The 26,848-nt window shown below is 37.6% G+C and overlaps 1 protein-coding gene across 6 annotated transcripts in view; it reads left to right on the top strand.

The window, feature by feature from the left end:
* The window catches only part of abcc8 (ATP-binding cassette, sub-family C (CFTR/MRP), member 8), a 53,589-nt gene that overhangs the window by 23,042 nt on the left and 3,699 nt on the right, over nucleotides 1-26,848 (top strand). For 3 of the 6 annotated variants that reach the window (XM_034307540.2, XM_034307542.2, XM_034307541.2), the window contains exons 16-34: nucleotides 76-148; nucleotides 281-482; nucleotides 3,136-3,168; nucleotides 6,471-6,500; nucleotides 7,418-7,516; nucleotides 8,464-8,548; nucleotides 10,744-10,824; nucleotides 11,362-11,499; nucleotides 11,925-12,050; nucleotides 13,176-13,272; nucleotides 15,596-15,616; nucleotides 17,083-17,330; nucleotides 20,223-20,389; nucleotides 21,173-21,242; nucleotides 24,518-24,675; nucleotides 25,017-25,109; nucleotides 25,255-25,357; nucleotides 25,864-25,977; nucleotides 26,693-26,813. In XM_034307540.2, the coding sequence (XP_034163431.2) occupies nucleotides 76-148; nucleotides 281-482; nucleotides 3,136-3,168; nucleotides 6,471-6,500; nucleotides 7,418-7,516; nucleotides 8,464-8,548; nucleotides 10,744-10,824; nucleotides 11,362-11,499; nucleotides 11,925-12,050; nucleotides 13,176-13,272; nucleotides 15,596-15,616; nucleotides 17,083-17,330; nucleotides 20,223-20,389; nucleotides 21,173-21,242; nucleotides 24,518-24,675; nucleotides 25,017-25,109; nucleotides 25,255-25,357; nucleotides 25,864-25,977; nucleotides 26,693-26,813 (2,059 nt within the window). The remainder of the gene's footprint in view (nucleotides 1-75; nucleotides 149-280; nucleotides 483-3,135; nucleotides 3,169-6,470; nucleotides 6,501-7,417; nucleotides 7,517-8,463; nucleotides 8,549-10,743; nucleotides 10,825-11,361; nucleotides 11,500-11,924; nucleotides 12,051-13,175; nucleotides 13,273-15,595; nucleotides 15,617-17,082; nucleotides 17,331-20,222; nucleotides 20,390-21,172; nucleotides 21,243-24,517; nucleotides 24,676-25,016; nucleotides 25,110-25,254; nucleotides 25,358-25,863; nucleotides 25,978-26,692; nucleotides 26,814-26,848) is intronic. The other 3 variants (XM_026919338.3, XM_034307543.2, XM_026919341.3) reach the window with 3 other exon arrangements.

Below are 26,848 nucleotides of genomic sequence, written 5' to 3'. Positions count from 1 at the left end.
CATACTTACTTTGTATAAAACATTACATAAGTATTTTGGAGCTGAGAGTAATTTGTTGTGTGGCAATTTTGATAGATAAGCAATGGATATTTCAGCTGGACTGATGGAGCACCTACACTTTCCAATGTGAACATAAAGATCCCATTTGGTGAGTTTCCAAAAATGTTTGTAAAATTGTAGTACAGCATGATAATGGGTGAAATGTATGTTCTCCTTCCTTATTTATGTGTGTGTGTGTGTGTGTGTGTGTGCGCACTTGTGCATGTATGTGTGTGGGGAGGGGTGGGTGGATGTGTATGTGTGTGCTTTTATGTGCACATGTATGTGTGTGTGTGTGTGTGTGTGTGTGTGTGTGTGTGTGTGTGTTTCTCACCAGGTCAGCTGACTATGATAGTGGGACAGGTAGGCTGTGGAAAATCCTCTCTGTTACTGGCTGCACTGGGGGAGATGCAAAGGATCTCTGGCACTGTGACATGGAACAGGTACATATCTTGCAAAAAATCAACATTTATTTCATCATTTTGTCTTTTTGCCTATTTTTGTTACTGTCCTTCTCAAACATGACTCTTAAATAACAGGGCTGCCATTTGTCTTGACCGTGCAAATTTTATTTGAGTGCAGCTCACTGAGAATAGAAAGGTAGGCTTTATGTAAATTGAAAGTCGAAAAGCTGGAATCAATGGATCTGTGACCCAGAGGGAATAGGATTCATTCAGTTGATTCGTGTACACAGGGAATGTGGGTGCATTTATTTATGTGTTCACTTAGAAATTAGAAATTGTATATGCATCATTTATAGAAATGCTCATATATACAGTATATTTTGTGCAATATTTTATTCCTTCCAGTATAGCTACCTAAAACCTGAACTTAATTTGATTAATTTGATGATATTTTATTCTGCAGAGATCTGCAAAAACACCAGCTAAATATGTTTACGCTGCAAAAAAATATATCAAGTGAAAATATTTAGAATATAATATAATGTAGGCCCTATCTACTATTTCTCATTATGACATGATAAATCAAAGCAAATCTAAACCTGTTTCTTTTTTTCAAGCTTTAAATGGTCTTGTTCTGTTGGCAGATGATTTTGCTTTTTTTTTTAAATAAAAGCTTAAAGTTAGCAAAGTTATCTACAATAATAATGTGACATTGTAAATGAGAAAAAAAATTATAAATACGCTTAAAAACCTTTATTTGGTTTACAGTAATCTCATAATGAGAACACTCTCATAATGAGAACATAATTAGATAACACTATATTCAGTGCATCTGTAACTCTGTACCTTACAGTCTTAGTTTACAATGCAAACTACAAAAACAGGATAAAACTGGATATTATTTTTGCTGCACTTTTGTGGACCAACAGTTTACCATTCTCTATGACTGCAATACCCTAAAATGCTTTTTAGAGGAGACTTTGTATTCAAAATAGTCACTTTGTCTGATACTCAGTAAGAAACTAAGTCTAAATGTTTGTGTACTGTTTATGTTTTCTTGTGGACCGTGTTATGTTGGTGTGTTTTTACATTTCAAAAGGAAATGGTCTTCAGATGGTTGCAGGGGACAATTTGGGATGTAGCAGGAAGTCTTTCATGTCTATCTTCATCATTTATCAGACATTTATTCTCTGAACTTTCTTTTAATTGTGACAGATTAGTCTCATTGCCTCAGTCTCATTTCTCGTCTGTAAAGCAACATAATGATGGCACTATAAAGATGAAATTTACTGGCATAATTTTTGAAGTTACATGAGAGTTGTGCATGCAGGGCAGAGTTTACCCAAAACAGGCATGTTTCCTTTATATACGATTCTGACTTTGAACTGAAATCCATCTTTCTTGCTTTATATCAGCTTGAATGTTTGTTTCGGGCTGTAAATATACGCCATAAAATGTTAATTAATTAACAGTATCATTAAAGTCAACAACAAAGTTTTTTTTTCTGACAGAGTAGATCAGAGGGAACAGCATCTTAAACAGAGACATTACTTCTCTCGAGTACTGAATTTCCTATGGATAAAATTATGAACTACACTTACTTAAACTGAGCTGTAACTGTAGCATATGAGTGCTTGGTCAGCTTATCCTTCAAATCATAGGTATGTTTTCTTTACAGGGGAATGCATTGAATGAACTAAAACAATGATATTATTTTATTAACTCAACAACTCAAAATAGCAAATTAAAAGTGTAATAAAATAGCCTCTATCCCATATATACATTATGATTTCATGACCTTGATTTAGTGTCTTGTGGCTACATAAAGTTGTGCAAACATTTAATGTCAGAGAACAATACAAAAAGTCACATGCAAAATAATAGGATACGCTGGATCAAGTGCTATTTTCTTAGCTTCTGAATAATGAGGGTGGAAGCCATGCTTTTACATTAAACCAAATCTGCACTGTGATTAATGTGAGAATTACTACTAGCACCATTCATGCAGCAGTATATTGTCAGTATACTAGACTATTAAAATAGTAGATCCTATTAGATGTTTATTTCAGTGTTTGCCATCTTCTCATTCATATATCATTGTATTAGTCTTTTCTAGTTTTTTTTACTACATTATAATACAGCAAAGAAAAAAAAATTCTATTTGCTTCTTTAGTAAATATTTTCTATTAAAAACCCCTGTCTTGGACACACCAGAAAAAACTGGTGATTTGTATAATCTGAATGGGGTTCCCAGAAAATCTATTTAAGTAGCTATGTAACCAGACTCTGAATACACATACATTTATTTGCATAACGTGGACTTATGCCACTAACTCTGAATAAGGCCCAACATATGGTATCTGTAAAAGCTCACATGAGTGTTTATGATGCTAATTAATGTTCAGGTAATTGTAGAATCTTTTCTAGAATTCAAATTGTTGATGACCTAAGTAATGTAAAAGCTTTTTATTTATAGATTTGAGCTCATAGCTTTATTATTTAATTGGCCATAATATCTGTAACTGCCCACATGTTTGCCGAAAGCTTGGCGTATTAACAGTTTTGATCTATTCATCCAGCTAGAGAAAATTAGAACTAAACAGAAACCATTTATCTCTTTCACAATATTTATAATTATTGATGTGATTATTTATAATGGGTGCTTAAAATCTTTCTTTCTTTGACATTACAGTATTCCAAAGCTGGATTCAGAGGGAGATGAAAGGTACACATCCTGCATTTACACTCTAACACATACTGTATATGATAATTTTGTTTAAACATTTTTGTTTGTGTTTTTCTGGCATAGGGTTTAATTTCAGTTGATATATAGTATGATAGTGCTGTACTCTGATAACAAACCTCCTGTGTGTTTACACGCATGTGTGTTTGTGTATGTACTTGAGCATTATGCTCTGCAGCACATTTCTGTCTGGTGGGTTATGGAGAGTTGTAATCTTCTCTCTGTGATTGCCTCTGCTGGTCTCTGTAATAACCTGGCTAAGGCCCAGATCTAGTCCCACTCAAGCAGTGTGTGCTCAGCTGCAGTCTTACTCCCACCTCCTCCTCTCCTGTCTATTCAACAATACAATGTACGATTTTGGAAAAGCTGGCTTGGTAACACTCCTAAGACTTAAGAAAATTGTTTTCTAAACCATTTTGCCCTCTGTAGACATACAGTCAGGTCCATAAATATTGGGACAGTGACACAGTTTTGGTAATTTTGCCTCTGTACACCACCACAGTGGATTTGAAATGAAGCAGTCAAGATGTGACTGAAGCGTAGACTTTCAGCTTTAATTCAAGGGGTTTAACAAAAATATTGCATTAACCGTTTAGGAATTACAGCCATTTTTACAGAGTTCCTCCATTTTCACAGGCTCAAAAGTAATGGGACAAACTAATATAATCATAAATATTAGGATTATTTTTATTACTTGGAGGTAAATTACTTTGCAGTCAATGACTACCTGAAGTCTGGACCCCATGGACATCACCAAATGCTGAGTTTCCTCCCTTGAGATGATTTGCCAGGTCTTTACTGCAGCCATCTTCAGTTGCTGCTTGTTTGTGGGTCATTCTGCCTTCAGATTTGTCTTCAGTAAGTGAAAAGCAGCTCAGTTGGGTTGAGGTCAGGTGACTGACTCGGCCATTTAAGAACATTTAATTTCCAAGCTCTTGGTCTGCTTTCACAGTATGTTTTGGGTTGTTATCCATCTGTACTGTGAAGCGCTGTCCTATCAGCATTTAACTGAATCTGAGCAGAAAGTATAGCTCTGTACACTTCAGAATTCATCCTGCTGCTTCTATCAACAGTCACATTATCAATAAACCCCAGTGACCCAGTTCCATTGGCGGCCAAACATGCCCATGCCATAACACTGCCTCCACATGTTTGACGGATGATGTGGTATGCTTTGGATCATGAGCCCTTCCTTTCCTTCTCCATACTTTTCTCTTCCCATCATTCTGGTACAAGTTAATCTTGCATCAGAACTGGTCAGGCTTTTTTTAGAGGTTTTTTAGCAAAGTCTAATCTGGCCTTTGTGTTCTTGAGTGTTACCAGCGGTTTGCATCTTGAGGTAAACCGTCTGTATTTACATTCATGAAGGTGGCTCTTGATTGTAGACTTTGACAATGATAGGCCTACCTCCTCCAGAGTGTTCCTGACTTGGCTAGATGTTGTGAAGGGGTTGTTCTTCAATAAGAAAAGAATTCTGCAATCATCCACTTTAGTTGTTTTCTGTGGTCTCCCAGGCCTTTTGGTGTTGCTGAGCTCGCCAGTGCATTCCTTCTTTTTAAGAATGTAACAAATTGTTGATTTGGCCCTCCTAAAGTTTCTGCTATCTCTCTGATAGGTCTGTTTTGGTTTTTTAGCCTAATGATGGCCTCCTTCATTTACATCAACACCTCTTTGGACGGCATATTGAGAGTTCCCATGAACAGCTCCCAAATGCAAATTCAACACTTGGAATCAGCTCCAGACCTTTTATCTCCTTAATTTATCATGATATAAGGAGGAAACAGGCCACAGCTGGCCATGAAACTGCTTATCAGTCAATTGTCCCATTACTTTTGAGCCTGTGAAAATGGAGGAACTCTGTAAAAAATGGCTGTAATTCCTAAACGGTTAATGCAATATTTTTGTTAAACCCCTTGAATTAAAGCTGAAAGTCTACGCTTCAGTCACATCTTGACTGCTTCATTTCAAATCCACTGTGGTGGTGTACAGAGGCAAAATTACTAAAACTGTGTCACTGTCCCAATATTTATGGACCTGACTGTATGTGTGGCAGCCTGGGAAAGCCCTTTACATGGTGAAATGTTGACATTTTCTATTAGTTCTGAAAGATATAGCCTTTGCTGAACTGAATTTTTTGCATGGATCTCAAACAGCAGGACAGTTATAGCATTTTAAAACCTGGGAGAATTTTTTTTTTTTAATTCTATTTGACTGCAGTGCAGGAGCATCGTTGATATTTTGACAGCCAGTATCTGATTATAAACTGAATCAGTTAGGCCTATGTCAATTTCACTACAGCACATAGCGAGCAAGGCTTTACATATCTTTAGACTGGCTGTTTTTACCACCATGTTTGTTAAACTGGAACCTGATCCCAGCATGATCTTTGCAGGAACATAGCCAAGGCAAGGTATACAGTAAATAAACACACTTCCACACTGTTTTGGCTAAACATATTTATGGTTTCTTAAATTAAAGTAACGTTGAGGCAGAAAATATTTTGGCCAAAACTGACATTTGACAGGTTTTTCCACACCGCCACAATTTATTCATTCATTAGCTGATTTAATTAATTCTTTTATAACCTCATGAAATTGGTCTACTATTAACATGGCCTTGCTCATGGATTTTTATATTGTGCTGTTGTATTCATATAAAGTGCTTCAGATAGTATAAGTGGTTTAAAGAACTGCCAAAGAGCTTTGAAAATAGAACGCTAGGTTCATTATTCATCATGCCTTCTATGACCCTAACCTGAGACTGTACTCATCGTCTTTCAGAAAGTACTCTGTGTGTGTGTGTGTGTGTGTGTGTGTGTGTGTGTGTGTGCCTGCCCTGCGCCTCTCTGGAACGTGTATGTTTTGTCATTCTCATAAACTAAGCTGGAATAGCAGCCAAGGACAGACAGATCTTGTTACTATTGGTTGCTTTCTGGCTGTATGACATTTTAAGGCTCCAGGGCTTCCAAACAAGGACACTTCTCAAATGGAATGGACATTTCCGATGTTGTGGATCTAACCTTAATTTCAAATTGTATCTGAACTCAGATTTTAGCTTACTACGCTCCTACATTTTCAATTTTGTGCTTTACCATAAACTATTATGAACAATATACAGTACTTGACATTTCCTGAAAAGGAAAAGCTATATAGATAAATATTTAGCTGAACACAGCACAGCTTTTCTCATCTTAGCAAGATTGATGGGTCGCTCAGTGAAACTATGGCATAATGATGTGTGTGTGTTTTGTGTGTGTGTGTGTGTGTGCATGCTTATGTTTTCAGTCCAGATGCATCCAGTGATGAAGAATTCCAGTATGTATACACACAATATCACAGATAAACACATACTAAATGTATAAATAAGATGTGATTTTATTTATAGCAGTTTTGAGTATCAGCCATAGATTTCAAAGGGAGTTGATAAGAACCCCTGTTTCTTCTATTGTCTGAGTGAATTGTCCCTATAATTCATGTCTGCTCAACAAATTCCAGTGTTTTTACATTTTATTGTCCTGTTTTGATTGACTTTGGTTGTTCAGTCTGGCTGGAATTTATTTAAAAAAAAAAACACTGTTATAAACAACTAGATTTAGAAACAATTTAGATTCATAGATTACTATTGCTTTCTTTATATTCATATAAAAAAGACAAGTGAAAAACAGTCTAGAGCCTTCTTTCAAGTTAAGTAATATACCACTATAATCAAAGTTCAGTAAAAAGAACTTTCAGAGGAGGAATATTTTTATATTGAATTACCAGCAGGTAGCATTGGCGCCATACAATTCCAGGAGTTTTCTGAGTTCACTGGTTCCCTCCCGCATGAAAACCATCAGCAGGTGGTTTGGGCTACACTAAATTAGCCCTAGGTGTGAATGTTTGAGTACATGGTGCACTGGGATGGACTGGAATCCCATCCAGGGTGTGTCCCTACCTCATGCCCAGGATTGGTTGTGGATCCAATGCAAATGATTTAATTTACAATAGCACTTAAATTACAATATTTACTAATTTAAAACTGAATTATTTAGCCAAACTGCTAATGCTTGCCTAATACATAAACAGAATATTGAAGGCTTTGGATCAGGCTAATCTGCATTGATTCGAGATAAACAGACGTTACTAAAATAAGAGTCCTACTGCAGATAGCCTACATGTGCAGGCTGAAGGTGACAGAGTAGCTTCTCTCTCTCCTTCCCCCCTCTCTCTCGCTCTCTCTCTCTCTCCAACAGGAAAAGAGGTGCTGTTGCATATGCTTCCCAGAAGCCCTGGCTTCTTAATGCCTCTGTGGTAGAGAACATCACCTTTGAGATGCCTCTGATCAAACAAAGGTATAATTTGCATTAATCTCTTGTGGCAGTCCTTTCATATGTCCCCGTTTTGCTGGTGGAAGCTTTCATTTACCCTCCTTAGAGTCTCAGTTCCACATTTTATAGCTCACAAGTAATAACGACATTTCTAGTATGTTGGTGTATTTGAGTGCTTTTAGTGATGCCTGTATGTTTTGTTCTGTAGAATAGACATCTGACTTTGTTTCATGCATGTCTCAGAACCCAAACTGAAACACCATATGTTGCTGTTTATCCACCTGGTACTGCTGGCAGGGTTTTCTCTTATCTGTCCTCCAAATGCTGATTTCAAAAGACTCAGTCAGGTTTATTATGGTGCTGTCACTAGCCTGTGTTTTTAATGGCCTGTCTTTCAGAAGACATTAAGCAGCTTCCGGCCTTCTGTTACTGTGGTGAAATTAAGCTAAAAGGACCAGTGTTTACCATGTCCTTCCTTCTCCCTTTTCCTCTTTCTCTGTCAATCTGTCTCTCTTTTTATTATTCAGTATAGGTCACTCTGACTCATTTCTAGTTCATCTGTAAATTGCTTTAACAATCATGCAATCATGATTCAGAAATGCCCCCCTTCCCCCTCTCTTGCTCTTTCGGTAAATATGCTAGCCTGGGTGCACTTAAAAGATGTGACAAATCAGTCTGTCCTTAAGAGTGGCACAAGTTAATATGCTAGAAAGCATCTGCAATAACAGAACATTCAACCACACTAGAGAAACAGCAGTCATTTACATGATTTTGATTTATATTTCCTTGCTATTATCAGCAGTTCAATGCTAGTGTTTATGTTTTCATTATTATCGTATTTAATCCTAAGATGGAAAATATCATACCACTCATCAGTCAACAAACCATCATGCTGAAGAAAATAGGAATTACTTTCCTTGAATAAATGTTGTGTTTTGTGTATAGCAGCACTGAGTGTGTTGTTTGTACAGGTATAAGACAGTGATTGAGGCATGCTCCCTGCAACCAGATATCGACATCCTACCACAGGGGGACCAGACAGAGATTGGTGAAAGAGTGAGTGTGTTGTTAATCACAATGCTTTCCTCCACCCCCATGTTAGATAAATAAAGCTTCAGATCTAATACAAACTTTTCTGTGACAGTCAGGGTACTTTTCTAACAGAAAATAAGCTTGTAATGTACAAACATAATATTGTGCACTTAAGTGTTGCAATCTCATATTGTGTGAAAACTTCTATTGATTGCTGCTCAGTAATAGTCTGCCCTTTGTAGCTACATTCAGAGTTTTCTATTTACCGCACAACAAAAATCACTCCCCATTTACAGTCTGCACTGTATATATTGTGAGGTCACTTGACATTTGCTGAGGTTCGTGTATGCTTTCTCACTCTCTCACTCTCTGTATTGCTCTTTTTCTCTCTGCTATATGATTATTAAAGGGGCACACAAAGAGCTGTGTTATCTGCCACTGGCCCACTCAGAGAGCACTAAAGTAATCATGAAAAGCAGCCTTTGCCCTGTAAACCCCCTTGGACAATACTTGATAGAACCACCTTTAGCTGCAATTACAGCTGTAAGTCTTTTTGGATATGTCTGTATCAGCTATGCGCATCTGGATACCGATAGTTTTGCCCATTATTCTTGACAAAATTGTTCAAACTCTGTCAGAATTGAAAAAGACCATTGGTGAACAGCAAGTTTCAAGCTTGCCACAGATTCTCAATCAGATTGAGGTCTGGGCTTTGACTGGACCATTCTAACACATCCAGCTTCTTGGTTTTGAACCACAATGTAGTTTTAGTTATATGCTTAGGGTTGTTGTCCTGTTGGAAGGTGAAGCTATGCCCCGGTATCAAGTCTCATGCAGAGTGGAACAAGTTTTCTTCTAGGATTGCCCTCTGTTTGGCTCCATTTCTCTTGTCCTCAACCTTCATCATTTTCCCAGTCCCTGCTGATGACAAACATCCACACAATATGATGCTACCAGTACCATGCTTCACTGTGGGGATGGTGTTCTTTGGGTGATGACCAGCATTGGGTTTTCCCCAAACTTAGAACTTTGTAAAGTTAAATTTTGGTTTCATCAGACCAGAGAACCTTCTTTTTGTTTTCTGAGTCTCCAAGATGCACTTTTTTGGCAAACTCCAAACAGGATTTCAAACAGCTTTATTCAATAATGGCTTTCTTCTTAGCACTCTTTTATAAAGGCCAGCTTTGTGCAGTGTATAGGCTATTGTTGTCCTGTGAATAGCTTCTCATATCTGAACCATGAATCTCTCCAGCATCTCCAAATTTTCCATAAATATGGATTTTTTTAAATTGTAGTTTTAGTAAAAAAAAAAAAAAAAGTTTTTATTTACTTTGTAAGTTGCCTGCAGAGGCTGGTAGGGAGCACATTTAAAAAATACAGTTATAAAAATCTCACATAGTAAATGTCAGGCCTTTATCCTTTGTGCTGTAGTGGAATGGACATAAACTACAGCAATTCAGTTTGTAAACAGATACTGGCTGTCAAATTGTCTGTTATGCTCATGCAATCAATGCAATCTTTTCCCTTTTCACTTTTGGGGGTAACTATACTTTAAAATATATATAGAAAGTGTATAAGAGAAATATCCAATGTCATTTTACCATGTGAAGAGATTTCCTATGCTGCCAAAAGTTTGTGGACACCAGACCATCACACCCATATGTGGTTCTTCCCCAAACTGTTGCTACAAAGTTGGAAGCACACAATTATATAAGATGTCTTTGTATGCTGTAGCATTACAGTTTCCCTTCACTGGCCCTGAGAAGCCCAAACCTGTTCCAGCATGACAATGCCCCTGTACACAAAGAGAAACTGTCAAACTGTCCACAGTGACATGGTTTGCCAAGGTTAGTGTGGAAAAACTTGAGTGCCCTGCACAGAGCCGTGACCTCAACCCCACTGAGCACCTTTGGGATGAACTGGAACCCAAACTGCACCCCAGACCTCACCCAACATCAGTATTTGATCTCACTTGTGGCTGAAATAGTAAATCCACACATCCATGTGCCAAAATCTATTGGAAAGCCTTCCCAGAAGAGTGGTGGTTATTATAAGAGCAGAGGTAGACTAAATCTGGAATGGGATGTTCAAAAAGCACATATAGGTGTGATTAGTCAGGTGTCCACATACTTTTGGCCTTATAGTGTACATTAAAGCAGCATGTCATACATTATGTCCCATTCTTTCTCTTATGATGAACCCCTTTCCTCTCCTGTCAGGGAATCATCCTCTCAGGAGGCCAGAGACAGCGTATCAGTGTGGCGCGTGCCCTTTATCAGACCACCAATGTAGTCTTCCTGGTGAGTCCAAACACCATTCCATACACTCCAGAGTCAGTAGAGATAGCTGTATACACAATGAGATTAGAATGGGTGAATCAATAGTAAGATAGACTCGTAGAAAAAAATGGCTCTTTGCCCCTAAAAGGGTGCTACTTGGAAACCTCTCTGAAAGGGGAACCTGGATGCCTTTGTTTTCATGCTGTCACACTTTTTTCATGCTTCCTTCCAGATCCTTAGATGTGGTGCTGTCCTATTTATTACTGGCTGTACTAAATCATTTATAATTATTAAATATAACTGAAACTCACCAATACACTCTTAAAATAAGGTTTCTCAAGGGTTTCTTTAATTTAAGTTTTCTTAGTTTGCTATTGTGGTTTTATGCACTAATACAGAAGCACACAGCCTTTAAGTTTTCCCCAGAAGGACAACCTGAAGAACCCTATAGTGTACTGGGTTTAACTTAGAGTTTAAGATAGCATGCAAATCTGTTTAGGGGATTTAAATGTGCTGTCAGGCTGGATTTCAATGCATTGCTTGCCATATTTTGCGCAGGATGACCCGTTCTCAGCACTGGACATCCATCTAAGTGATCATCTGATGCAGGAAGGTATTCTGAAACTGCTCCGGGAGGAGAAGAGGACCGTGGTGCTGGTCACACACAAACTTCAGTACCTGCCTCATGCAGACTGGGTATTGATTCAGTCATTTTGTATCTCTGATAATGGATGAAAATGTCATGCTTTTATTTTGTGGTTTCTTTTTCTCTGTTTGGCTTTTCAAACTTGGATTGCATCTTTCCAACTGTTTGTTTTATAAAGTTCTAGACTGATTGATTAGAAGCAACACACTCTTACTCAGTGATTAGCATAATGAAAGGCTTGCTCCTACACTTATCTCCCTCCTTCTATACTAGTGACGGATGGCACTATGGCAGTTTACCCCTCCACCATTGCCTATTACTCAGCTCATGATTTGACACAGCAGCCACACCTTCTGTTTTATATAAATCTACATCAATCACATCCTTTCCCATCTTTTATATATATGTAATAGTAAGACTGTGTGATTGGAAGCAATGTGCTAATGGGTTGGATATCTGCTTGGACTGCTGATAGATCATTGCGATGAAGGATGGTACGATCCAGACAGAGGGCACGCTGAAAGACATCCAGAAATCTGAACCTGAACTGTTTGAGCAGTGGAAAGCCCTCATGCATCGCCAGGACCAGGAGTTTGAGAAGGTACAGCCCACAGAGGAAGCAACTGCACCATCGTAGATGAGGAAAGCAAGATGATTTGACTAGATTGGACATGTCCATTTTCAGCCCTAATGCACAAGTTTCTTCTGTTCAGTCAGCACAGCTTGCCTATTAAGGTTGGATTTTGATACACAAGAAGCTTATAATGGGTGTAGACCCCTTCTAATGATATCTTCAGTTATGACCATACATATGAGGAGGCACTGGGAGGGCAGTGCTCCCCAAGCCGCTTATAGGGCCACCTCAAAATACACACCCAAGTTAAAGAAAAACGGAATGGTGTAATTTCAGACCTTTATGTACACAGTTATCTAGCTTGTAATATTGGATATTCTCAGCTATTAAACTTGGAGATAACCCCAGTTTAGAAATACCCGAGGTGTGGGAACAGATACAACAAATGGCATAGATATATATATATATATATGTATATGTATATATAAGGTACATACGTCAAGGTATGCAGGAGCATCATCAGTTGCTTGTGGACCTCTGTTGCCTGTTGGACTGCTGCAATTATATTGCTTTCAAATATATTGGACTACACTGATTATAGCCTATGTATACCACGGCTATGTTGAATTCTCAAATCTGATTTGTCAGAAGGTGTTCATTACTTTTCCATAACATTGGACACTAGTTTCAGCTGCGAGACAAAATCACAAGTTTATATTAATGTGCTCAGTCTAATGCATTATCATTACTATAGTAACAGCTAATTCATAAGGACTTATATAGAAGACACTTCAAATAAATTCATTTTAAAAATAGTTTGAGGTTTTCTGACACAGCAAAGTATTCAGGATGGAGGGCCTTGTTTCTCAGTAGCATTTTTGTCTTATTACCTTTAAGAGAGAGAAAAAGAAAGGCTAGTGATGGAATGACTATTTATAGCTGCTATAACATAAGTGAGAACAAGAAATAACTTATAGCCTGTCTGTCTCATCTTGTCTGCCCTACCACGAAGCCCACATATCCACCCAATTCCATATATTCTAACTTTGGCCCTGTCTTCCCTTAAATTTACAAGGACACCAGTAATGGTGTCTCTGCATTGTGCGAAGTGTCTACTTCATTAGCCAATAAGCATACCTGGCTGTGTTTTAGGAGACTGTAGCAGAGGGTACGACGGTATTAGAAAGGAAGAACCTGAGAAGGGCCATGTACTCCAGAGAGGCACTGAAGACAGAGGAAGAAGAGGAAGGTAGGAGGAAACACACTATAAAGTCTGTACTGGCATATTTCTGTTGAACATCTCTCCATCTCTGTGCTGTCAGTGTGTGTTGTTCATGTTTATGGTCTAGTTAAAATGGCATTCTAGAAAGACTGCCTGCTATACAGTGAGCCTTGGTTTAAATGATCTGAGAAGGCACTTTGCTGTCATGTTGTCAGAGCTTTATTTAAAGACGCTCTCTCCACCTAACAGCCTGTTTAAGTTTGGCCAACTTCCACATGCCTTTCTGACCTGGCATCTGCCATTACTGTTGTTACTTTATGTTGTGTTTTGTCCTCTGTGAGGGTAGTGGTCTTTGTGGCCCATCTTTAGATCAAGAATGGAAGTCGCTGGGTGACTGCCGGATGCCTGGCATTTAGCCCAGCCATAGTAATCACTAATGGTGAATGTGCCAAATGTCAGTGTCATAAAAAAGGCGAGAGCAACCTTTTACAGCATTGTCGCTATTTGCACTTTTCCTACCGAAAGATTTTTTTATGCACACAGTGGAAAAAGATCTTCTGAATAATATTTTCTTCAAGCAATAAAAGCTGGCAGTGATTTGTCACATTCTGCTCAGGCTCCATTCCAAGGCCTGTTTTTTTCTACTTTCTTCATTACAAAAATGATATCTTAGGCAGTGAAAATATTTTGAGTAAAGGTAAATGTATCTAATATTTCTCATTGTAAGATTATCCAACAAATATAAGATTATTAAGCCTAATTATGTAGACATTTTTTCAAGCATTTCAATTTCAAGCTTGACTTTGTCTCATTACATTGGTGTATCATGTTGCTTAATTCTAGAAATAAATGCTTGAAATTATCTGCCAATAGAACAAGCTTGAAATTGGTAGGGAAAAAACCTAGAAATTTGTGTAATAACCATTTATTTATCATATACTAAATCTCATAATGAGGAATAATAGAATTTGCCTCAAAATATTTCCAGTTGGTAAGATATTATGTTTTGCAGTATTGAATATGACACAGTACCATATCTGTTCAAGACTTCTCCCAGAAAACACATTTTGTTTAAAGGTACATGTTGCATTGGGGTAAATAAACCCCAGACATGCATTATATTCGGGACAAAATAATTATTTCCATCACTGTGGGTGAACTAGTGGAACTAATTTGACTTAACTCAGATGTATGAAGTCAGAACTCGGAACTACCTCATTTTTGACCTTAGCACGTTCAAGCTACAGAGTAGAAAAAAATGGATGCCTTCATGAATGCTGGTCTTTTGTTAGCAGCAAGCTAACCACATAAGGTTTATGATATGAGTGAGCTTTAACATTCATGATATATTTACCTTCTGAAAATAGAACATTGTATGGCCAACTAATATGTCCGTATGTTTATAAATCTAAAGCAAATATAAACTGATTTAGACTAATTTATAACTAATTTAGAAGAAGAGAAATGGCACTTTATTTATTGTTGACCATGTGAGCAGTGATACGATCTCATACACTGATCTCAGGGTTGAGGATCCCTTCTAGACTTTCTGAGTAGGAATTTCAAGTTGAGAGGCATTTTTTCAGAGGTAGGAAATTCCTAGTTACAAGCTTTAGTTGAATGTGCTATAACTTCCCAGGGCCCCTAGGTGGTGAGGAAAACTTAAAGGAACTGAGTAAAAAAAAAAATGCATTTCAAGAAGTGGCAAGCAGGCCAAGACCACTACAAGACTATTTTCATAGGGCCAAAAAAATATATGAAACACTCGTGTATATGTCATGTTTTACACTTTTAGCAAATCTTAGAGTACTGTGCATGTGACTTTTGTTTATTCACTATTGCTCACTAGTCTAAATGGATTGGGAACTAGCGGAAGCTATTTTTATGCTTCTGAATGCAACTAGAATGCTGTTTGCAGAGTAACGCAGCTAGCTAGCTAACGAAGGGTACCTACCAAAATAGCCTTAGTTAGCTAAGTAAGCTAACTTTCACTGAACTAGCTAACTTTCACTGAACACTGGTCTAAATATTCCCTGCAAAGATACACACTACGCAGCTGTCAAATTAAGCCAAGATAAGGAACCATAGAGGGCAGCTGTCCTCCGAATGGGACAGACTTTATCTCAAGAGTGAGTGAATGCTGCCCCAAAGTGCTGCTTTCCCAGTAGAAGGCAACAAGTGTGATGGCACCACATTATTTATTCCAAGACTAGATAAATAAAGTGGACCCTTCACTACATGGCAGGCTGCATTAAACTGATGTTCCTCTTGTATGCTGCTCATGTGGAGTGTTATCAGGCTGTTCTCTGTCTCTGTCTGATGAATATTGCTCGTCTGTGTGTCCCTGCAGCACTGGGGATTGCATTCACAGGTGTGGGTGGACAATGGTTTGGTAACTGTGAATTGTGTAAAGCTTGTGTAAAGTCGTGGTGTGTGCTCCGTCACTGCTCTTGGCTGCATGCCTCCATTCATGTAGAATAAAACAGCTCCTATAATAATCCACCTATAGCATGAGCATTAAAAGCTACCCGCTTTTGTGCCACACTGTGTTTGATTATCTCTTTTTCCCGTTATCTTTATGCTTATTCATATCTACCTTTTATGTATTCTTTCTGTTTCCCTCCCACTCCTCTCCCAGCACTCTCTCCCAGCACTCTCTCCCATGCACTTAAAATTACAGCATGAGGTTGCGTCTAAATTTAGAATTGGGAGCAAGTGGAAGACCTTAATATGAGCTCTTTGATGATCTGTGTAGGCACGCCTCCCAGAGAGCCATAAATCAACATTATATATCTGTCATGGAATGAATGGGGACCCTGTCCCACACTGTCCCTCATGTTTAACCTCTGTTTACCCTTTGTTGTTCATATTTATATTTTTTCCTCTGTTATTCACTGCCAGATTTTAAGCCTGTATCCTGCTCTCCATTGTTTTTCTCTCATTCTTACCCCTTTATGTGACTAACCTGCCAGTTTGATTCATGTACTGTACCATTGCATCAGGGGTCTGGGTCTGTATGTTGAATAGGTGAGAGTAATAATGTACTGAATGCTGTGTATTTACAGCTTTGGAGTAGTGTGGGTGATGATATTTAAATTGTTAAGTAGTAAATATTATGCCTTGTTACTGCATAATACTACAGAAAATTGCTTCTGCTGACAAGTGACAGAATCTTCATGCAGCTGACAAAGGTAATAATAATAATAATAATAATAATAATAATAATAATAATAATAATAATAATAAATTTTGTTTAGCGTCCAAAATAAAAAAGTCAAAAAGTCCAAAAAGTGCTTTAAAAATTTAAAATATAAAATTTTAAAATCAAAAGTATTATTGATAATACAATCAATTAACTATGAAATTTACTACTAATCACAAAACATACATTTAATAAGATAAAATACCCATGGACCTATAGGTATGCCAAGTTTAACAATTATGTTTATAATCTGGATTTTAAAAAAGACATACAGAGCTTTCATTCCTAAACTGCTCTGGAAAATTATTCCAAAGTTTTGGAGCATTTGTGTATCATCAATCATCAGGTCAAGATTTTGTTTGAAATTGCATGTCACTGGGGTGCATATGAATGCCGAATGATAGCTGGCCAAGAACAAAACCATATTGCACTTTTTGATACTCTAAAAAGTGCTTAGAAATTTGGTAGTTTTCATCACTGAATTAATAATTGCTTGTAGAGACTCCTTCTAGCAAAGCTTGCTTACCCTTGCTGTATTTGCTTAATTTCATCAAGTGGCAGCCAATGCATTTCATCTTGAACAAAACACAAGCAAATCAGTTTGTCCCTCACCGCATGTTGTTGTCCACCTGCAGAGGAGTCGGTGGAGAGTGATGATGAGGATAACCTGTCCCAGGCAATGAGGCACAGAACCACCATCCCTTGGCGTTCATGTGGGAAGTACCTGAGCTCTGCTGGTCTACTGCTGCTGCCCCTACTGCTTCTCTCTCAGCTGCTCAAACACTCGTTCATGGTGGCCATCGACGTCTGGCTCGCTCACTGGACCTCTGATGTCATCCATGCCAAGATCAACGCTGTTCGACACAACTGCACACTGGTGCAGGTACAGAATAGTCTCTCGCCAGCATAATATTTTATCAATATGTTCACATTTTCAAAAGAGCTTCCATACCCTTGAGTACTCTTAAAATATTTTAATCTGACTTTCAGTTAAAGAAAAATGAATCAGAGAATGTGTTGAATGTGCTTAATTCAACATGTCACCAAATAGGTCATGGTTCTATGCTAGCTAGCTACCTAAATTAGTTAATGAACAAAACTGTAGTTGTTATGGTATATTTTGGCAGGTTTGGCTACCATTATATACATCTGTGAGAACATGACAGTGCAGTTAAGACTGATACTGAAATGCCACTTGTGTGACAAATATAAGCTAGTTAACTGGCTGAAAAATAACTGGCTAGCTGTATTTTCAATTTGCAAGTCAAACATATTGATTCTGCTGTTTTTAATGAGAGTAAAAGTGTAGAGATGTTCCTAGGCCATTTTAAGTTCTTGGGCATTGAAAATAATCTGTGCATAACATTGAAGTCACATATGCAAGAGTAAATGTAAACTGTCTTCCATGAGTACTGTGTTATTCCATCATTCCTAAAGGTCACTCCAGCAGTCGTTAGAAAAAATGTTTTGACAAAATCTTTTGAAGCTATAGCAGTGTGAGTGGGTGTTACTGTGTCATTAACACATTAGAGTCACAGCAGGTGGAAGGTGTTATCTGAGAGAGTGAGAGAGGTATACAAGTACATCAGCTGTGCTCTGAGATGCTGATCACACATCATGTGCTGTAGCAGGATACTTAATACAGCAAGTAGGGCTCTGTCTGACCTATTCTAAGTGTATGTGTGTGTGTGCGTGTGCGTGTGTGCGCGCGTGTGTGCGTGTGTGTGCGTGTCTAATTCAATCTCAAACTTGCCTAATCCATTGCAATTTGGTGCTTTGATACAGGATTAAAAAAAAGCAGGAAAAAATGTAGGACATATTCTGTTTATTCTATCTTGACTGCTAATGTGCAACACACACCCACACACAGTGTTTAAATAAAGTGTATAAGGCCACCAGTGCAGTGTACATTATCCCTCAGGCTTTTCACCATACATGTTGAACAACCACAACTAATCATTTTGATTTGTGGTCTGCAGAGCAGGTGCAGTAAGAGAAAACATGACAGGGAGTAATGGATAAACACATGCTTCTATAAATTAGACAGCCAGAATTTTATTATTGAAGCCACTGGTTTTCCATTTATACAGCAACAAAACTGTAAATTGCATTTTGTTTGTACGCTTATTGTTAGGAACTGCTAAAAATTCATCAAAATATCTATTGATATATAATGGAAAGTACTCAACAAAAATTAATACATTTGCTTAAATGTTAATGAAATACACCTGCATATACCTGACTAATGTTTTTTCAATCCATGACTAAAAATTCCACATAAATTAGCAAAAATTAATTTTTTTTATTTTTTTTGCCAGGTAACAATCACAATCATATTAATTAGGTGTTTGTTTATGTTGGCGATTGTGGACTTAATTTTAGTCATTGGTAGTGTAAACTTTGGTTAATACAGCTTTAATATTTTTGAAAAATGTAATACGAGTTAGTTACTTTGTTAATGTTATGGTGTATTAATGATGAAGTTAAATAAGGAATAAAACATGACAGACCGTGTTGTTACACTAAATTAAACCACACCAGGATGGTGGGATACCGCAAAGTGGATTGTTTTCAAATAAGAGCATAGTCCAAAGTCTTTCATTTCATTTATACCACATCAGTTTGTCTATGATTACAATTTTTAATTTATTAATGAATGACACATCACGCTTTTTAACTGTTTATAGTTACACTGAATGTTATGGAATGTCCACACGACAAGTTAGTTCCTGTTATTGCTTACATTGTAGCATCTGTAAACACAGCTGTGTTCCACTCACCAGCCGCTCCTGTGTTATCTCTCTTGAAGTTAATAAGAGAAAAATGTTACACTGAAACCAGAAAATATAAACTCTTCTCTTCTGAAGACTTCCCGTGTTGGGAAACGTGTTGACTGTTACGGTGCAGACACCTGAGACTCCTTCCATAAATGGATGTTTATGTCTATGTCTGTGTTGCATAGACATGTAATAGAGTATTTGTTTATGTGTGTTTTTTCATTTGTTAAAGAACACATTTAAAAAATCTGTCTACTATTAGCCATAGATTATGTGGACCGTCCACCATATGTCCCTATGAATAAGCTGTTATTATAGAAACAATAACATATTATAACAAGTGCATTAATATAAACCTGTGATTTATGTTATAGCTGGAACTACTGTTAGAGCCATGCTATTAAAGAAATTAATGCACACCATCAAATTCAAGTATTCAACCACACTGTGGTACAAAGGAATGTAAAGCATTACCAAAATGTTTATATAATTCCCATGCTGATTTTTTCTTTAATAAATACAAATGACAAAATAGTATTTTGTATTTTAAATAAATACATGCTTCAGAACTCATCCCTGCTTGGTGAGTAGAATTTGCAGATGTGGGTGAGATTTTAGGGTTTGTTTATTTATTTATTTATTTATTTATTTATTTAAATTTGTCTCCTATTTTACTCGTGATTTTTCATTAGAATGCATTATAAGGCCTAAGTAAAAATGTGCATTGATTGTTTTGGGGCTTTGGCTGGATCATTAGTGTTGTGGGTCTTAGGATCATTAGGTTAATCCTCTACAGAGTCAATATTGCTTTACTCTACATAGCTCTCTCTACCGCCATTGCTGGTACTGTTTTTATGTTTAAACCATTATCTCAGACTAACGCTATTCTACTACATCACTCTCATTTTCTCTTAACAGTCTCTCTAATTCACACCCCTATCACATGCACACACACATGTTAGAAGAAAAATACAGAATGTATGTGCTGTTGTTTGCAGGACTGTGGGTTCAGTCATTCATCGTATCTTCTGGTGTTCAGTGTGCTGTGCTGCCTGGGCATTGCGCTGTGTTTGGTCACGTCTGTGGCTGTGGAGTGGACAGGGCTGAGTGTGGCCAAAGAGCTGCACCGTAACCTGCTAAATAACATCATACTTGCCCCCATGAGGTATGAATCTCCTCTGTTATTACTGCTCTGTTTAAGATCTTTGTGTATGTATATGTGAGTTAATGTGTTTCTTCTGTGTGTGTGTGTGTGTGTGTGTGTGTGTGTGAGAGAGAGAGAGAGAGAGAGAGAGAGAGAGAGAGAGAGAGAGAGAGCGAGAGAGAGAATGACAATAAAACCTACCTTGCTGCATAGTCAGGCTCCATTGAGTTTTTTACCTGATTACTGATGTGTCCCATCTGTCTGAGCTCAGTACAGCAAACAGTGCTTTTGCTTTTAGTTCCATGGCAACAGCACAGGGCTGGTGGGTAATGAGGAGGGTAATTACGCACTGTGTGTGGTCAGGTGACAGCTGATCTCTGACCCACTCACCCCTCATATGGTTCAGGGCCATTAGACGTTAAGCCAAGACATTATTGCAGTGTCAATAAAGTACATGGATGTCATTACTCAAATCTGGGTTCAGAATGTAGAAAAATATTTGAGAATTAACTGCACTCACCCTTGCTTCAATTTCACCTGGACACTGTAAATTTGTACCTTCTAAGAACTGCTGCTGTAATCATAGACTGTCCTGTGCTCATCCTATTGTTCCTATTCACAATAACCTTTTCATCACATATACAGTTTACATTTACTCTTCTACATCTGTATACTGTAATGATTTATAAACTTATTATCGGGTGTCACAAAGAAGAAACTATCTTGAAATTGAACATTGTATTGGAAACAATATTTGCAATCTATTTCTGTTTTCTGAATGATGGTTTCACTTTTTTTGACCAGGCTCTTTGAGACAACTCCTTTGGGAAGCCTTCTCAATCGATTCTCTGCTGACACAAACACAATAGACCAGGTATGTTACTGGGTCACTGCTCCTGAGAGACCTTTTCTCATCAAATATCATGCTGACCTTTTCTAACCAAAGCCCTCTGCCTTTCCCCAGAGAGGTAAAATGGTAAAAAAAAAAAAATCAGTATTTCACAGTCATTTTGGTAATTTTTCTGATATACATTTTTATATAATTCCCACTGTTTATAATTTCCTGTAGCAATAATCCAGGACTTTGAAGGAAGTTATATTTCTCTGTTTTGACACTGTAATGCTGTTGGTAAACTGAAACGTGTTTTGTTTATTGATGGTGTATTTAGTGAATTTATAAAATAAAAAGGCTACGATTGAGAAACAGTGGGCATAAGATGCCAAATCTTCACATCCTTCATATGATGGACTATCCTCAGCACAGCACTGACACTGACATGGTAGTGTGTGGTGCTGGTACTGGTATCAGGTTCAGTAGTGATCCTGGAATTATAAGCACTGTCTATTCTTACTGTCCATTATATTAGACAGAACAACCTTGTTGGTCCACTTGTAGTTAATAATTTTTTTCATGTACAGTTTGTATTGATCTTCCTTTAGCAATGTCCAATAAATCACTACAGGACTGCTGTTAGTTAGATATTTTTGGTTAGAGACTATATTCAACCCCACAGCAGTCACAATAAGGTGTTTAAAAATCTCTGCAATGCTACTGTCTCTCTCTCTGTCTCTCTCTCTCTCTCACACACACACACACACACACAACCATGCAATTAATACAGTCCCCTCTGAAGGTTTAGAAACAGCAAGTCCAATTATTTTGTTTTTGCTATACACTGAAGACATCTGAATTTGAGATTAAAAAGATGAATATGAGATGATGTGAGTCTCCTCCAAAAATATTGGAACAGCAAGGCCAATTCTTTTGTTTTTGCTGTGCATTGAAGGCATTTGGCTTTGAGACTGAATGGTGAATATGAGACGATAGATCAGAATTTCAGCTTTCATTTCCTGATTTTCACATCTAGATGTGTTAAACAACTTAGAACATGGCACCTTTGGTGGCAGACCACCCAATTTTTAGGTGAGCAAAAGTATTGGAAGAGATAGTAAAGTAAAAGTAAAGTGAAAGTAAAGAACACTTAATATTTGGTTGCATATCTCTTGCTTGACTGACATCTTATTTTGTGATGCTTTTCCACGCTTGTACCACAGCGTCTTTCAGTTGTTATTTGTTTTGGGGTTTCTCCCTTCAGTCTTCTCTTCAGGAGGTGAAATGCATGCTCAATTGGGTTCAGGTCTGGTGATTGACATACCCAAAAACATTCCACTTTTTTCCCCTGATGAAGTCCTTTGTGGACAGTGTGTTTTGGGTCACTGTCTCTCTGTATGATGAAGTTCCTCCCAATTAGATATACTGATATTTAAGCAGACATATTGTTTCTGTAGACTTCTGAATTCATTCTACTGCTACAATCATGAGTTACATCATCAATAAAGATTAGTGAGCCTGTTCCAGAAGCAGCCATGACAGCCCAAGCCATGACATTACCTCCACCGTGCTTGACCGATGAGCTTATATGTTTTGGATTGAGATCAGATACTTTCTTTCTCCACACTTTGGCCTTTCCATCATGTTATTAGAGGTTAATCTTGGTTCCAGAACTTGTGTTGCTCATCTCTGTATTTCTTTGTGAATTCATAACAGACCTTCTTATTCTTACTGCTGATTAGTTGTTTGCATCTTGTGATATGGCCTCTATACTTTTGCTCTCAAAGTCTTTTTTGAATGGTGGATTGTGATACTTTCACCCCTGCCCTGTGGAGGTTGATGGTGATGTCACTGACTGTTGCTTTTGGGTTTTTCTTCACAGCTCTCACAATGTTTCATCAACTGCTGTTGTTCTCTTTGGCCGACCTGTTCAATGTCTGGTTGTTGGTACACCAGTGGTGTCTTTCTTTCTGAGGACATTCTAAATTGTTGAATTGGCTAAGCCCAATGTTTGTGCAATGGCTCTGATCGATTTTCCCTCTTTTCTCAGTTTTGAAACACCTGTCAGTCACATGTTCCAGTATTTTTGATCACTTGAAAAATGGTTGAGTTCAAACAAAAGGTGCCATGTTCTAAGTTGCTTAACACATCTAGATGCAAATATCAGGAAATGAAAGCTGAAATTCTGACCTGTTATCTCATATTCATCATTCGGTCTCAAAGCCAAATGCCTTCAGTGCACAGCAAAAATGGGGCAGTCGTGGCCTAATGGATAGAGAGTCGGACTTGCAACCCGAAGGTGAACCTTTTTTGAAGCAAAAAAGGCTGCCCACTGCTCCGGGTGTGTGTTCGCGGTGTGTGTGTGTTCACTACTGTGTGTGTGCACTTGGATGGGTTAAATGCAGAGCACAAATTCCGAGTATGGGTCACCATACTTGGCCACAAGTCACTTCACTTCACTTCAAATGATAGAAATGGCCTTGCTGTTTCAATATTTTTGGAGGAGACAGTATATCAGTGTCACTGCTGAGCTAGGAATGGTTCAGTATTACATGCAACAGTGGGTGTACCTCATAAACTGGTAACTGAGTGTATGTCTGTTTTAAAACTATAAAAGCATACAGGTAAGCAGTTTATGATTTCAAATGCTCTAATGACTACAACCACAATATCATTCTTTGTTTATAAAGGTGTAACTTCTCCTATGGTCTTTTGTTCATGTATACATCAGTCATACATGTTGTTGTAACTGGGAAAGAGGGAGAATGCTTCTATATTTAGTGTCATTACAATAACGGTAAAACATAAATTCTTTAAAAATTCATTTTATGTCACAAAATGCACAAAAAACACAATCCAGACAATATGTTTTGTGCAGCTTGGAAGTCTGAAAGTCTATTTTGATGCAGCCCTTGGCCTGACTGCTGGCTATTTTATATATCATTATATGTTTTTTTTTGTTTGTTTGCTTTTTGGTAGCAATTTTAGAAAATGGGTAGCGAGAAATGTCAGATGGTCTTCTGTTACAAGCAAAAATACATTTATTTTAACATAATTTGCATTGAATTTACACTGACAAAAGCTGATTCTCTTTCCAACTGCAACTCAGTTGCACCTAAAATTACGTTATGATTCCCCTTGGGTTTGAGAGATTTAGTGTGCTTCAACTAACAGATTAATGGGTCTCAGTGGCCTTGCTGCACCCAAACATTTCGACTAAACAAGAAAATGACACTATGATTAATGCGTATACTTTTTGTGTCTTTCTTTCTCCTTTTCTCCCTATCTCCAATCTCTCTCCCTATCTCACTCTCCAGCATATTCCTACTACTTTGGAGTGTTTGATTCGCTCCACATTGCTGTGTGTGTCTGCGCTGGGTGTTATCTCATATGTCACACCTGTTTTCCTCATCGCTCTCACTCCACTCGCCATTGCCTGCTACTTCATCCAGAAATACTTCAGAGTGGCATTCAAGTATGAGAAGCACTGCCTTACCCATGGGATAGTCACTATATTTATAGACATAGAAAGAAATATCAAGCTATTTAATGTTATCATCTACTCTTAATACAACTGAGATCCATTTACACACTAAATGGATAATATAAAAGATAGATATGTGAACTTAGTGATGTTCAGTTGTGTAGATTTTTTTAATCGCAATATGCCATATGTCCATGAACTTAATGAGTCTTAAAAAATGTAAGTTTAAGATATGATGATGTTAGATAAGACATTATGTAATTATGTAATGACAGTTGTTTAAAGATGACCTGTGTGTGTGTGTGTGTGTGTGTGTGTGTTTGTCTGTCCAGAGATCTGCATCAGCTTGAGGACAGTACCCAGCTCCCTTTACTGTCTCACTTCTCTGAGACAATAGAGGGTCTCAGCACCATCCGGGCCTTCAGGTGAGGGTCCATTCCAGTGAGCTCACTACCAACAGAAGCGTTCATTTCAATGAAATCCCATTATCACTGCTGGTAAAACAGTATCTAAACACTGAAATAAATAATAATTCTTTATAACAATAATGAGTGTATGTGTACGATACAGGTATGAGGCCAGATTTCGGCAGAGACTTCTGGAGCTTACGGATGCTAATAACGTCGCATCACTTTTCCTCACTGCTGCCAACCGTTGGCTGGAAGTCCGCATGGTTAGTTTCCCTACTCACACAGCCTGAGCCGGCAGTAGCTTCAGCAAATACATTATCTTTCAGTAATATCTTCCAGTGTGAAAACTCTGTTCCTCAATGATTGTTTTGTTGTGTGTTTATTTCATATTTATGAGTACATGCAGTAAATCCTATATGGTACAGCTCAGTAATGCAGTAGTTTCTATTTTTAACTTTTTAACTTTTGGTATTACTTATCCACCACTCTGTGATGTCCTAATTTCTTGAAACTCTGGGTGTATAAACCATTTGGGTCCAGTTTTAGTTAGAGACCTATGTAGGATTTCATAGGTTACAGGATGTGATATGTTCATATATATATATATATATATATATATATATATATATATATATATATACATATATATATATATATATATATATATATATATATATATACAGTACATACATACATACATATATATATTTGACTATGTCTGAAGCTGTTACTGCTTCTTTTATTTCTCTGTCTACACTATCTCTCTCAGGAGTATATTGGAGCCTGTATTGTCCTTGTAGCTGCAGTGGCCTCCATCACCAGCAACCTTTACAACCATCTGTCTACTGGCCTGGTGGGGCTGGGACTGACCTACGCTCTGATGGTATACACACACACACACACACACACACACAAACATTTGTCTTACTGCGGACCTTCCACTGACATAATTGTTAAAGCAGTGATATATGCCTTTCAAACAAAAGCTGCAGTGGTGTTATTGTTTTTTTTTTAAAACACTGCAGATTTCCTCATGGGGATCAGCCATAAGTCATCACAAGGTCATAACTTTAAGATATTCCTAAACTTGCAGGGAACAAATTCACTTTTAGCTTATTATTCAGTATCTACTATGAATTATTTAGTAACTCCAGTGGAAATTATAGTATGGTGCTGTAAGTAACATGAAACATTCAAATCATTTTCGTTCTAGTTTGTGGAAAGTAGCAACACTCAGGACAAGTGAACTCCAGGAATATTCTGAACTCCTAGTGCCTTATTAGAAACCATGGCTTTCTAATAATAGCATACTGTTGCAGTGCCAAAATCAATACAAAAAAAAAATCCTGTCAAGGAATGTCAAGATGAAAGCAGCCACCCACAGGCTTAAGAAGAAAATTAAAATGACTAAAACTATGAACCTATAAAACCTATGAACCTATAAAACCTATACTAACATACATGAAAATAATATAAAAATTAAAACTGAAAAAATTAAAAGTATAATGATCAATCATCAGCTCTATGGTGAAATTATTTTTGGATGCTTGGATTTGAAAAACAGCCCATTCAACCCTTGCCTATATACGTGTTGTCAGGTATCGAACTATCTTAACTGGATGGTGCGTAACCTGGCTGATATGGAGGTTCAATTAGGGGCAGTGAAGAGGATAAACAACCTGCTGAAGACTGAGCCAGAGAACTATGAGGGGCTGCTCTGTGAGTAAAAAGCCTTCAGACACTGAGAGGCTGCT

This window comes from Pangasianodon hypophthalmus, chromosome 9 (assembly GCF_027358585.1).
Source record: "Pangasianodon hypophthalmus isolate fPanHyp1 chromosome 9, fPanHyp1.pri, whole genome shotgun sequence".
Taxonomy (NCBI): domain Eukaryota; kingdom Metazoa; phylum Chordata; class Actinopteri; order Siluriformes; family Pangasiidae; genus Pangasianodon; species Pangasianodon hypophthalmus.
Note: the sequence above shows the minus strand (reverse complement) of the source record. Positions and strands in the feature narration are given on the sequence as shown.